Source organism: Scleropages formosus, chromosome 1 (assembly GCF_900964775.1).
Source record: "Scleropages formosus chromosome 1, fSclFor1.1, whole genome shotgun sequence".
NCBI lineage: Eukaryota > Metazoa > Chordata > Actinopteri > Osteoglossiformes > Osteoglossidae > Scleropages > Scleropages formosus.
In genome coordinates this window covers 27,620,864-27,632,958 of record NC_041806.1, presented here as the reverse complement: position 1 = coordinate 27,632,958, position 12,095 = coordinate 27,620,864, and the positions used below count along the sequence as shown (strand labels likewise).

General features: G+C 39.7%; 4 protein-coding genes across 4 annotated transcripts; all 4 read right to left on the bottom strand.

Moving 5' to 3' along the window:
- Nucleotides 1-14: 14 nt before the first annotated feature.
- On the bottom strand, nt 15-1,656 carry LOC108926472 (gamma-crystallin M2-like). Its single transcript, XM_018739147.2, has 3 exons — nt 1,642-1,656; nt 1,209-1,451; nt 15-290 (listed from the first exon to the last, which is right to left on the bottom strand). The coding sequence occupies exons 1-3, from the start codon at nt 1,654-1,656 to the stop codon at nt 15-17; spliced, it is 534 nt and encodes a 177-aa protein (XP_018594663.1).
- A 2,350-nt stretch (nt 1,657-4,006) lies between these two features.
- LOC108926455 (gamma-crystallin M3-like) lies at nt 4,007-4,962 on the bottom strand. Its single transcript, XM_018739131.1, has 3 exons — nt 4,954-4,962; nt 4,581-4,823; nt 4,007-4,279 (listed from the first exon to the last, which is right to left on the bottom strand). Exons 1-3 carry the CDS (start codon nt 4,960-4,962, stop codon nt 4,007-4,009), a joined length of 525 nt encoding a protein of 174 aa, XP_018594647.1.
- A 1,330-nt stretch (nt 4,963-6,292) lies between these two features.
- On the bottom strand, nt 6,293-7,945 carry LOC108926460 (uncharacterized). Its single transcript, XM_018739136.2, has 3 exons — nt 6,909-7,945; nt 6,681-6,792; nt 6,293-6,440 (listed from the first exon to the last, which is right to left on the bottom strand). Exons 1-3 carry the CDS (start codon nt 7,918-7,920, stop codon nt 6,293-6,295), a joined length of 1,272 nt encoding a protein of 423 aa, XP_018594652.2. The 5' UTR covers nt 7,921-7,945.
- Nucleotides 7,946-9,945: 2,000 nt separating this feature from the next.
- LOC108926459 (shugoshin 2-like) lies at nt 9,946-10,826 on the bottom strand. The gene is made up of 3 exons (XM_018739135.2): nt 10,449-10,826; nt 10,185-10,360; nt 9,946-10,050 (listed from the first exon to the last, which is right to left on the bottom strand). Exons 1-3 carry the CDS (start codon nt 10,576-10,578, stop codon nt 9,946-9,948), a joined length of 411 nt encoding a protein of 136 aa, XP_018594651.2. The 5' UTR covers nt 10,579-10,826.
- Between the last annotated feature and the right edge of the window lie 1,269 nt (nt 10,827-12,095).

The following is a 12,095-nucleotide window of genomic DNA, read 5'->3' as shown; positions in this document are numbered from 1 at the left end:
GCAATGGAGTAGGACTAGTTGAATTCAGTGATGCGCTTGATGGAGCCAACCCTAGGACCCATCCCACCCCAGTCACTAAACTTCCTGTACTGACCAGGCCTCAGGTAATACATCCTGCCCCTGTAGTTCGCCTGGTCGTACATGAGCCAGTGGCCATCCATCACATGGCAGGAGTTGAAGTCAGACATTTGAAAACGGTCCATTATGTTGGGGCAGTCATCCATGAGCTCCATCATCTGACCACTCATATCAGCATGGGGGTATAGCCTCATTTTGTAAGAACCTTGGTACTGCAAATTAATCACATTTATTAATTAGAACAGCTGTAGAATGACACACTTCTCACAGTGAACTTTAGAATAAGGTGGAGATTTCACTCTTAGATTTTAAAAAGGGATCATTTCTAGTTATTCCAACTATAAAACACTATGGCCAACTATAAAAAAAGGTAGAGCGGTAGAGGGATAGTAGGTAGCGTAGTGAATGGAGCCATCACTTTGCAAACGGAAGGACATGGGTTTAAATCCCTGTTGTAGCTGTAGTACCCTGAAGCAAGATACTCTAAATTGTTCCCGTCAAAATCACCTATCTGTGTAAATGTTTGAATCATTGTAAGCTGCTTATTGTATAATCATAATGTTTAAATTCACTTCGAAGAAAAGGGTCAGGTAAACTAATTCAGAATAAGAAAACACTGTAAATAGTCTGTGATTAATAGAGGTACTAAAAACTCACATCATATGGAAAACAAGATGAGGAAATTTCCATTTTGATCAAGGGCATTATTTCAAAAATAACATCTGTTATAATGTCACAGATTTGATAGAGTTCATTGTTAGATTTAACAGTATTTTAGATATGACAACATTAAAACTGAAGACACCACTTGAACAGCTTCAAACAGCAAGAGAAGTAGAATAAATACTGGGTCACCTTTAATGTCTCAAACTTTTACTCATTTTTGAACTGCAGCTGAATAAACAACAAAAAGCACGATGAAAATCATATTTATATTAAAATTAAATTCTGTCCCACATTTAAACATTCTAGACTCAAAAGTGGATGAGCTGCTATGAATATCCACATGACTATAACCCAAGGGAAAGGTTTATTTTTTCACTATATTATAATAATATCATAATAAATATATGTATATATATTGAATATATATTTATTCAAACATTCAAACATTGCACACATGTATTTACCGCTGGGATCATGCGACAGGACCTGATGGTGTCGGAGAAGCCCATCATACGCTGGCAGTCCGAGTACTCGCCCCTCTTAAGGAAATACTGGTGGCCTGTGTAGTTTGGGTGTTCGTAGACGACAAAGCAGCCGCTCTCCACCCGAATAGAGTTACAGCGGTTGAAGTAGGAGTGTAAGTCGGCACAGTCGCTCATGCACTCATGGGACCGGCCCTGGAAATCCCTTTCTTCGTAGAAGATTATCTTAAATTTTTAGAAACAAACAACATCGTAAGTTTTACACTTGCTGCTGTCGGAACACTTGTACATAATGTTACCATTAGTATCAGAATGGGACAGAATGTAACAGTGCTGCGTTATTTCTGAAGTGCACAAAAATTGTGCCATATATCAAGTTACATGTCCAACATGGTGTAACAGAGGAACACCTTACCTTTCCCACAGCCATATTTGCGTTCAGATGTCAAAAGCTCAGTGTGATCTCTTGCATCAGCCCTAATCTTTTATAAAAAGCAACTGTGTGATTGCACAGCACAAAGTATTGTCATTCAAATGATTCCCTTCAGCCGTTCGGCGTGCATGAAAGAAGTCCAGACAGATATCGTTCTGATCGTCACTGTTCTAGATCATTTTGCACGTGCTCATCACAATTCCCAGGAAAATCAACGTACCGGACTCAGATTATTCCATCAGCATCAGCAAAATTTACAAGGTCACCTTCAAAACACGTAGTCATCTTAATAATTGATAGTGTTCATTCATCACACATCACATGCATCTTCTTTGCAGATTACTTATGGTTCTTTTTTTTTTTTCTTTTAACTGTCTAGGTGGCACAGAAGGCGCAGGAAAATGTTAACACAAAATAATCAATAGCTTTACTATCAAACCAGAAGAATACATACAAATTTGATACTTCCTATTTCCCTCTTCTTTAAGGGAAGGACCACCAAGAATGGTCTTTGGTGGAGGGGGTTACAGTCCTACATGTACTAGCAAAAACATTTTAATGTGTGTCTGATATATACTTGAAACACCATGTAAGTTAACACAGCACCCATTTAACTACCTCGATACAACACTAAGAGCTGAGGTTACGTATGAGCAGCACGCTCTTTGGCCCTCAGTGAATGGAGACAGCAATGGCTGCTACAAGTATAATTTACCTTCTCACTAATGATGTACTGACTTACTGAAGACAGTCACATTACACCCATGTTTAATTCTGAATTATTTTAATTTTTCTGAAAATGCCAGATTCACCACCTTCGAGTCACAGACAAAGCATGACAGCTAGTAGTATATAGGCTCCGTCCCAATATGCTTACATGAACATAACATAAAGTTATTGTTTAATCACTCTTCTAATTACATTCTGTGTTCTGAAATATTATAAATTTATACTGCTATAGCAATATGTTGTTTTTATTTGGGATAAAAAGTGAAAAAGGGGTACAAAAAAGCCCATTTGCGTAAATGAGTAGATCATGATATATTTATAAGTTCTTTGCTACTGTAAAGAAATATATTTGCATTAATTTGTGAAACAACCAGGGGCTAAACTCTGATCCACAGATTCTGTTACCTAGTTAATTTGTTTAATTTTATCCATCAAAGTTGTTCTTACCTTTTGAAGTCACATTGATCCAAGTAAGCTTTCAATATTCCTCCCATTAGTGCTTGTGACAGAATTACATGTCACCATCTACTGGGTATATAAAGAATTACATATTTGACCCGTAGAATATCATCTTAAAATTTACCTTGCCAAAATAATGTATCATTTTAAAATGGCTGCTATAGGGGTGGCACAGTGGCACAGCGAGTAGGGCTGCATCTCACAGCACCTGGGCGGTGTGAGAGGATGTGGGTTCGACCCCTCCTCAGTCTGCGTGGAGTTCGTATGTTGTCTACATGAGTTTCCTCCCACAGCTGAAAGACAGACTGTTCAGGTTCTCCCATAGTGTGTAAGTGACAGACAGAGAGAGTGTGTTCCACTGATGTATGGATGAGTGACCCATTGTAAGTAGTAAATCTAGCATAATGTTTGACTCTTTTAAATACATCCTCTAACTACAAAAAATCCGTACTGTATCGTCTGCACGTGATCCTGGCAATCAGGATTCAATTTCGGCTCTAGCAGTTTAAGAACTGCCCTTCCTCACTCCTCTCACGTAGACCTGGCTGGGTGGTGCATTCTAGGCTGTGAATGTGACACGTGGAAGTGTGTGTTTGTGTATCAGGTACGGAGTGAAAACTGGAAATGCGTTGCTCAGGTGGGCCAGTTGAAGTGGCCTGGCAACTGCCAATCCGCTCAGTTAAAACCTAACCAGCCTTGTGGGAAAAGTCCCGACTGTCCGAGTTACAACTCCAGCATTGCGTGGCAGTCCGAATCACCCGGGAAGTGACAGTTAAACCCTCGTTGTGAAGAGCCAGGTAAGAGCTTCGTGAACACCTGAGGTGCTGCGGGGTGTTATACGTGGACCTATTCGTACATTTAAGGCCAAATTCACATGCATTTGTACTGCTGAATTCTGCCACTGACTTAATGACTGATTGTTGAATTAGATACATTTGCAACAGAAAGTAAAGCATTAATACTCACTAATGCTTTGCACATTGATTTTTCAAGACCGAACTTCTAAGGTTTATAAAGAAAAGTTGGTCCACATTGAGATGCTGTGAAATGTCATGATGCTCAAAAAGTTAAAACCAACGTGGAAACTGCTTTGCTGACACCACTTTATTCAATATGAGGAACAGGCGTTTAGTGGACAAGTCAATATGGTCCTTTTTTATTAGAACTCCATAATTCGCCTGATGGAGCCAATCCTGGGACCCATCCCACCCCAGTCACTGAACCTCCTGTAGTGACCAGGCCTCAGGTAATGCATCCTGCCTCTGTAGTTCGCCTGGTCATACATGAGCCAGTGGCCATCCATCACATGGCAGGAGTTAAAGTCCGACATGTGAAACCGCTCCATCATGTTGGGGCAGTCATCCATGAGCTCCATCATCTGGCCACCCATATCAGCATGTGGATAAATCCTCATTCTGTAGGAACCATGGTACTAGAAGAAAGAAAGAAAAAAAAAAACAGTTCTGAGCATAATATACTGAATATGCATTATACTTTTGCTCTGTTCTAGAATCGAAAGTAAATTAGAATCAAAACCTGCATCTTAGGAATTCTTAATGACTACTGTTAAAGGCTTTACATACAGGCAACCAGCTTTATCTGATGGATTCTGAACACACACCATACCTGGACATGCTTAAAGTGCAACATGACTATCTACGGTTGTACTAAAAATTCAAATTCTGTGCATATATTAGTACATTAAAGTGCATTCATGTAGAAGTCCGCCCTACCATAGGGATCATACGGCACGACCTTATACAGTCGCTGAAGCCTGTCATCCCCATGTAGTCTGGGTACTCGCCACTCCTAAAAAAGTACTGGTTGCCCATGTAGTTGGAGCGGTCATAGACCATGAAGCAGCCGCTCTCCACCCTGCAGGAGTGGCAGCGGCTGAAGTAAGAATGCAGGTCAGCACAGTCGCTCATGCACTCATGATAGCGACCCCCAAAGTTTCGTTCCTCATAGAAGATGATCTAAGAAGAGAAAAATGCAAATTATGATTATGAAAGTAACTGAATATACATGAGTTATAATTTAATGTACATGTAATTATGTTCATGAGTAAATACTTATTAAAAAAAAATAAGTATGAAAAATACACACCTTTCCCATCTTTGATTTTGGTTGACTAGTTTGTTGCCTTAACTGGCAATGGTACATATCCTTATATACACTACTGTTGTGGACAGAAAGGTAATAGCATGTTTTGTTATGTTGTTATGCAAATTAGAGCCCACCTGTGTCAGCAGGACTTTTACAGATGTCTTGCATCCGCTGTTTTTTTAAACCAACATAGTTGCTTGCAGGTGTTTCCAGTAAACACATCAGCATTCATTTACCAACAAATAGCTCTATGGAGTCCCTCTCTCAGCTGTAAAAACTCCCTCTGAAACATTATTGCCCTGAGCATGTTTTTTCAAAGTTTAACCCTAAGCAAAGGAAGAAGACAAAAAGGACACATTTTACATTTAACTATTAATGCTTACTGTATTTATTGTACATAAAGAATTAATGTTACCAGCAGAAGTTTATTTCTTCACTTTGATCACTTAGCACTTCCCTCAATGAATGAACTCAGTTCATTATATGCTATTAACTTGCGGATTTAGGTCTACATAGTGATACGTAGGGAAGAGCTTTGCAAACCTCAAATTTAAAAGTTTTCAAAGTAAACATTATTTCTCACAGAAATTTGCCATTCAAACAATGGCCACTGTCACATGGGACACACACCTTTGTTTGTTACAGTATTCTAGTTGGGGACATTGCCAACAAGGCATGTTTTCTCTCTGTATTACCATGTAAACTCATGCAGACTGGTCATGCTGACATAGAATTGAACCGGCTGACCTTCAGGTGAAATTTTTTCAGCAAAATTTTAATTTATTCATTTAGCAACATATTCATCTAAATTTAAATCATAATAGTAGTGGAGGAAAATGTTAGACAACATAATCTGATGCAATCACATGAATGTCCAGTTCCCTTCTTTAAAATTTTACTGTTGTACCCAATAAACATACCTGCCATTCAATTCTAATACATATTTTCCAGTCGATTACAATCTTCAAAGTTGTGATTTCTGACAAAGCAGGCAATGCTAATTCTGATTTTTATTGCCAAATAAATACTTGCAAAGAATAATTTCCACTAGTGGTTAAATAAAACCACCTTTATGTACCAATATTTATATAGAAAATATGCAAATATTTGCATATTTGCATATGCAAATATGATGAAAAGTACTAACCTGTTCAAGGAGTTCACTCTTTGCACAGCACTACACCAGAATCATTGTATTTGTTCCATTTATAAAAATAAATCTTGTAAAAAATCACATTCCACTATTAAAAAAAACAATTGAAATATTTATAAAACTTTATTTGGGATTCTAAGTACAACACAGCAAGTTATTTGCACTAAAATAACATACAATAAGGTTTCAATCCATGTAACCAATGCAAAGGTCAGCTATCAGAGAGTCATCAGCTTTCTGTTGAGGGATGCGTTTCTTCAACTTCTTTTTGTCTTTAAATATTGGAGAGCTCAGAAACTTTGTGTCAGTGAATTTATCCCCACGTCTCATTTTGCTGAAAAGGAAAAACCAAAAACAACTGCACTATTACAAAGAACTTCAAATTGAAAATGATTTGTCATCTAGCTGACATTTAAGTATCTCTTTTTTAAAGACCCCTCCCCCCAGGACTTTAAGGTTAGTGCAATACTGTAAAATTACAATTCCATCCCACATACATGTTACACAAGAGCATTTTTGTGCTGCCTATAAATATAAAAGCATGCTTGGGCAAAGTGTCCTTTGGAATACTCACCAGTTGATAGAAGGCTCCTTGTAAGAAACAGTTCCCCTATTTCTTCTTGACCTACCAGAGTCTGACATCACTTCCCAGTTTGTGTTGGTAAGACTCTTCAAAGCTTTACCTTCTATAAAAAAAGTAGAGACAAATCTGCCATCTCCGTGATGAAGAGTATCTACATCCAGAAAATTAGCAGAGTATACAAATGTACTGTTAACTTTCCAGCCTGATGCTTTTACCCACCTGATGCTTTATGTGCCACTGGCTCACTTTTGAGAGGCACCTTGGGAGATGCTGGTTTTTGGCAAGAGCTGGAGGCACGACTCTCCATATGGACAGGCCAATCAGAGCAGGGCATAAAGGAGGTATCAAAGTCCTCCCAAGAAGGCCTCTCCTCTATTATCAGCTTCTTCGAGGCTTCCCTTGGTACCCCTGTGTCCTGCTCTGCATTTTCTACAAATCCTCCATCTTGCCTGAGCTCTTCAGTGGAAACATGACCCCCACTGAGAATAGGTGCTGTAGCCTGCTCACCATTAACTGGTACATATGTTTGTACATCGTCAGGGAACACATTTCCTTTTCTATTTACTGCTGAACCTCTCTGAGACTTAGAAACACAAGTGTCTTGACTTCTCAATTTTTGTCTTCTGTGAGACATAACACTTGAATTCGAGCCAGCAGTGTTTGGAAGAATGGTGCGATTAGATAGACCAACATCCTGGAATGCTTCATTCCTAGTCAGAGACGAATATTTCTCTAAATCACTACAGTCACTGTTAGCAACTGGCATGTCAGTTGCTTCCAAATTTTCTTGGGAACCAATAAAACCATTACCTTCATTTAGACAGACAATGTAAGTTCTCCTAGAAATAGCAGAATTCAGAGACGGTTCTGAGATCATGGCTCTGTTGACATTAACTAATTGCTCTGCTTGTTGTTCCTGGTGGTGAGAGGCAACATTCTGAATTTCACTCAGTGTTACTGCCTGCTCTCCGTGTAAACAGTTTGTCTTAAGCCTTTCCTTCCCATCAGAGTCATCCTGCTGTACCTTCTTCTTGGTCCTGGCTGTGGGCTGTTTACTCTTTTTCCGCTCTTTCGGCTTTGTAGCAACGTTAAAGGAACAAGTCAAGAATTCACAAGAACAGCTCTCTTCTGTTAACAGATGTTCCATGCTCTTTACGGCCCCATTTGATTCATAGACGGTTGCCCTTCTATGCTTGCTGGAGACGTGTGAATCATTTTGAATTAGTCCCATCTGCTTGCTTCCCTTGACAAGTTGAGACTCCTTTGGAGAATTGTTTTGAGACTGCAAGTTTTCTACATCCACAGAAGCATCTTGTTGAGACTCACAGGTAAAGTATTGATTACAGCATCCATTCAAATGCAAACTGTCCCCCACCATCACAGGAAGCGTTTTGGTCCTCCTGCTTATTGCTGGTGAACAGTTATATGTGCTTTCATCTGAGGTTATGTACATCCTTCTCAGGAAAGTGTCACTCAGATTACTATTCAGTTTAGCAGTTTTATCCATTTTCACAGCTGCATTCCTTGGGATTTCCTTGTTAAGTCCAAAACTCTGAACATCAATGTCTCTGAAATAATCACCTTCAGGTGGCCCAACTAAGTGACTCTGTCCATGGCGGTCCCAAGGAACAGCAGAGTCTAAAGCTTTAGCAATGGAACTGTCTGCACCTCTTGACTGTTTTGGGACCTCAGAGGTGCGTCTGTGGTGTCTGGTATTCCGACAGGTGACATGGGTCTTTCTACGTGCTGCAACAGAGTCAAATACTCTGGTCTGGACCTCCTCTCTCTCACAGCCAGGACTGCAAGGATTGAATAAAGCACAGGAGTCAGGCTCTGAGTTCTCAGTCTCAGTCACCAGAGCACTTTTGTCCCCCTTAGGACACTCGACTCTATGAGCAGCCTTGTTGTCTTGCACTTTCTTTTTCTCTTTTCCCAAAAAAGATGAAACACTTGCTTGGGCCTCCTCTTTCTGCCTCAATTTAAATTCACCAGTTTTTTGAGGAATTTTGGGTCTGGTCTCCACAGCATCGATTTTAGCAGCATTATCACCAATGGTGAGCTCCATCTCTGTATCACACAGGATCGTGCACTCTGGGTATGGGGCCTTTCCAGGTGTCTTTATCAGATGTTTAGTCAATGAATTGCTAGGATCATGTACAGAAGGAGAAGAGAGACCTCCATTTGTGGAATCTGCGATAACAGTACTGTCTGCTGCATCCCTGCCTATCTTTGGGACAGTGTCTATATAGAACGTAGACCACCTGTCTAATGCCTGCTGCAAATTTGTGGACGGTTGCAGAGTTCTCTCTTGAAGAGAAGACACATTTTCTGAGGCCTCCACATCACAGAAAATGCCTGCCAAAAACATGAAATTACTTAGCAATTCCTACTGTCAAACAGTATTGCGTGAAAGTAAATTTTGCCATAATTTACATACGAGTTCCATACCTTCGGACAGTTTAGATTCTGGCAGGGTGGCTATGCCGGGTGTCACTTCAGAAGATTTTTTTAACTCAACCGAGTCACATTTCCCAGTTTCCTGGGTCAGTCTCTGTTGTGGCACTGGACCCTCAGGATCGTGAGATTTGACACACTGGACAGGAACCCTTAATGCTTTCCTATAAATAGAGTTATTAAAGTTACTTTGACAGGACAGGTTATACAACGTTACAGCAGTGAATTTGTAAAAATTAAGTTCAGTCTACATTTGCAGCAGTGCAACAGGTAATAAGCCCTTAAATAAAGGATACAATTACTTCTCTGACTACAAAACTAATACTCAGTAGAAAAACAAAGCCCAGCAACCACACATGATTCTTCCGACCAAAACAACTTCTTCCAGGTAAGAGAACTGGCATTAACAATGTAGATTTCAGAGAACTTCAGACAACAGACCATACAAATCTTCTACCCGTCTTTCTTAGAAAGAACATAAAGTACCCTACCCGCCAAGTCTTGTGCTTGTCTCATCAGAATCCAGTGGAAATTGTTCATTTGTATCTTCATCGAAATCTGACACATCCTTAAAGAAAAAGAGAGCTGAGTAAGTATTATCAGGAGCCAAAAGCTGTGGGATACATTCAATAAAATGGAATCTATTATTGACAGTAGTAATAATTACAAAAAAAAAGTAATTTTGTCATTCACTAAGATTAAATGCCATATGGCCATGTAAAACAAAATGGCAAACATAGTATGAAAAGAGGAAGAAGAAAAAAGTTAAAACTCTAGAGCAACTTCAGTTCACATATATCATTCAGGAGAAGTGAGGTCCGGTAATTACATCCTCTTTGGAAAGTAAGTCCACAGCAGCAGCCAAGTTATTTAAGGTGCTGCTTTGCAGATCTTTCAGTATCCTAACCTAAAAAGAAAAGAAAAGAACACATTATGGCTGATCATGTTCATGACAAAAGTGGTGTCCTTTGACACCTCTATGGACACACCGCTGTCAGAACCCAACGCTCTTCCATATACATTGGGCACCACCAGACTCACCAGCTGCCTCTGCTTGTGTCGGCACACGGAAAGATTAAAGCACAAGTTTTCAACCTCTTTCCTCAGGAGAACCACCTCATTCTCCAGCTGTCTCGTCTTCTCCTTTTGAGCCACAAGCGCAAGAGCTAGAGCCCTGTTGTTGGTCTTCAGTGACACCTTGAAGAAGGAGGAGGTATCTGGAAGAAATTTAATTTGTCATATTCATACATAGAGCAGTGCCTCACACTCATCGACTTTCTCTCTAAGATTTGTGTCTGTACTTACTGGCGATCTTCGTCTTGATCTTTGCAGCTATTATCGAGTTCTGCTTCGCCGTCAAGTTATGCGCCCTGTTTGTGCCATCTGGTTTCATCATGGCGGTGGAGGAGCTTCTTTTTGAGCTGTTTATCGGCATCTTCCGGGCAGCCAAAGTAAACGAAGCTTCAGAAAGCTGGCCTGAAACTTAAATAAGATTATCAGAATTAGCCATTACGTGTTTTATAACACAAGACACTACAGCGCTGTGCTTGACATGTCGCTGAGCACCTCTCAGTCACGCTGAGTTGTTGTTTTACTCAACTTTCCTCTACGCTTTTTCCTACAAAAGTAACCAGCGTTAAGTTAATTATACCTAGTAACGTTTAATTACATAAGCGGTCCTTCAAATGCTCTATACAGCAGTTTTTTTATGAAAAATACTAAGAACTTCGAATGTAAACACCGCGTTTCTATTTGAATTTCGACCCTGCCTATGCAGACGTTAGGGCTCAGAGACGTCATCACTCGTAGCCAATCATACATTAGGTACTTCAGACGGTCCATTTTTGATTGGCATAAACGTTATCACTCGTAGCCAATCATAAGTTAGATACCTTGACCCCCCCCTCCACTTTTGATTGGCAGGAACGTCATCACTTTTAGCGAATCATAAATGAGGTACTTACGTATTCGACAGAAGGCTGTATTCACGGATACTCTTTGATCCATGTATTGTATATACGTTCATTTATATATGTATTTCTAGGCAGCATTATGTGATACTCCACCACTTTTTGTTTCGTTTTCCTCTTATCGTAGACTAGATTGTAGGTCATAGTTTGCAGATAAATCCTGATAACACTGCTGTGTTATTAAAATCCTTCCCTTTATAAAATAATTTTTCTATTATAACGTATTAAAAACAGATTTTGTCGATAACTGCTGATATTTCTTCTGCTTGTAAATGTTCTTTTGTTGTTCTTAATTCTGAAGAAGAACTTCCGAATTTCCTTTTGTCACTGGCAAAAGCTGCTGCTTCCTGCGAGGAGGTACTCAGGAGGAAAGAGTGAAGGAAAGCAGGGACACACTAAGACAATCAAGAACGCCCCATACTTGTTAGCTTTTTGTTTGCAATACAGGAGCCTTGAGGTCATATCTAGAGAATCAAGTGGTTTCACATCATACTGCGAGTGTAACACACGGTGGCAGCAGGAGTGAAGTGGAAAGGGAAATAAAGTACAGCCTGACTGTGCTTTACACACATTGAAGGTGCAGCTGACACGGCGATGAGTACTTTGAGCACTTGGCCGTTTTTTCTTAAAAGGTTGTCAAGGTAGGTCTCAACTCAGTCATTAACACACATATATGATATAACCTTTAGTTGATTTACTTTTCGTCATGAATATGACGCTTCTCTGTGGGGCGGCTTCATTGTGATTGATTGTTAGTCTTACAGTGATTTACCTATTTTATACACCTGGGTAATTTTTACTGTATCCATTCAGCGTAAGTGCCTTGATCGAAGGTGCAGCAGGAGGAGTGGAACAGGAGTGCAGTGGGAACTCCGAAGTACTTCATAATGAATAAAAAAAAAAAAAAAAAACCCTTGAATGTAATGTGATGTAAATAATCTATTAAAAAATAATAAATATAAAACTGCTGGTTGTATGAGAA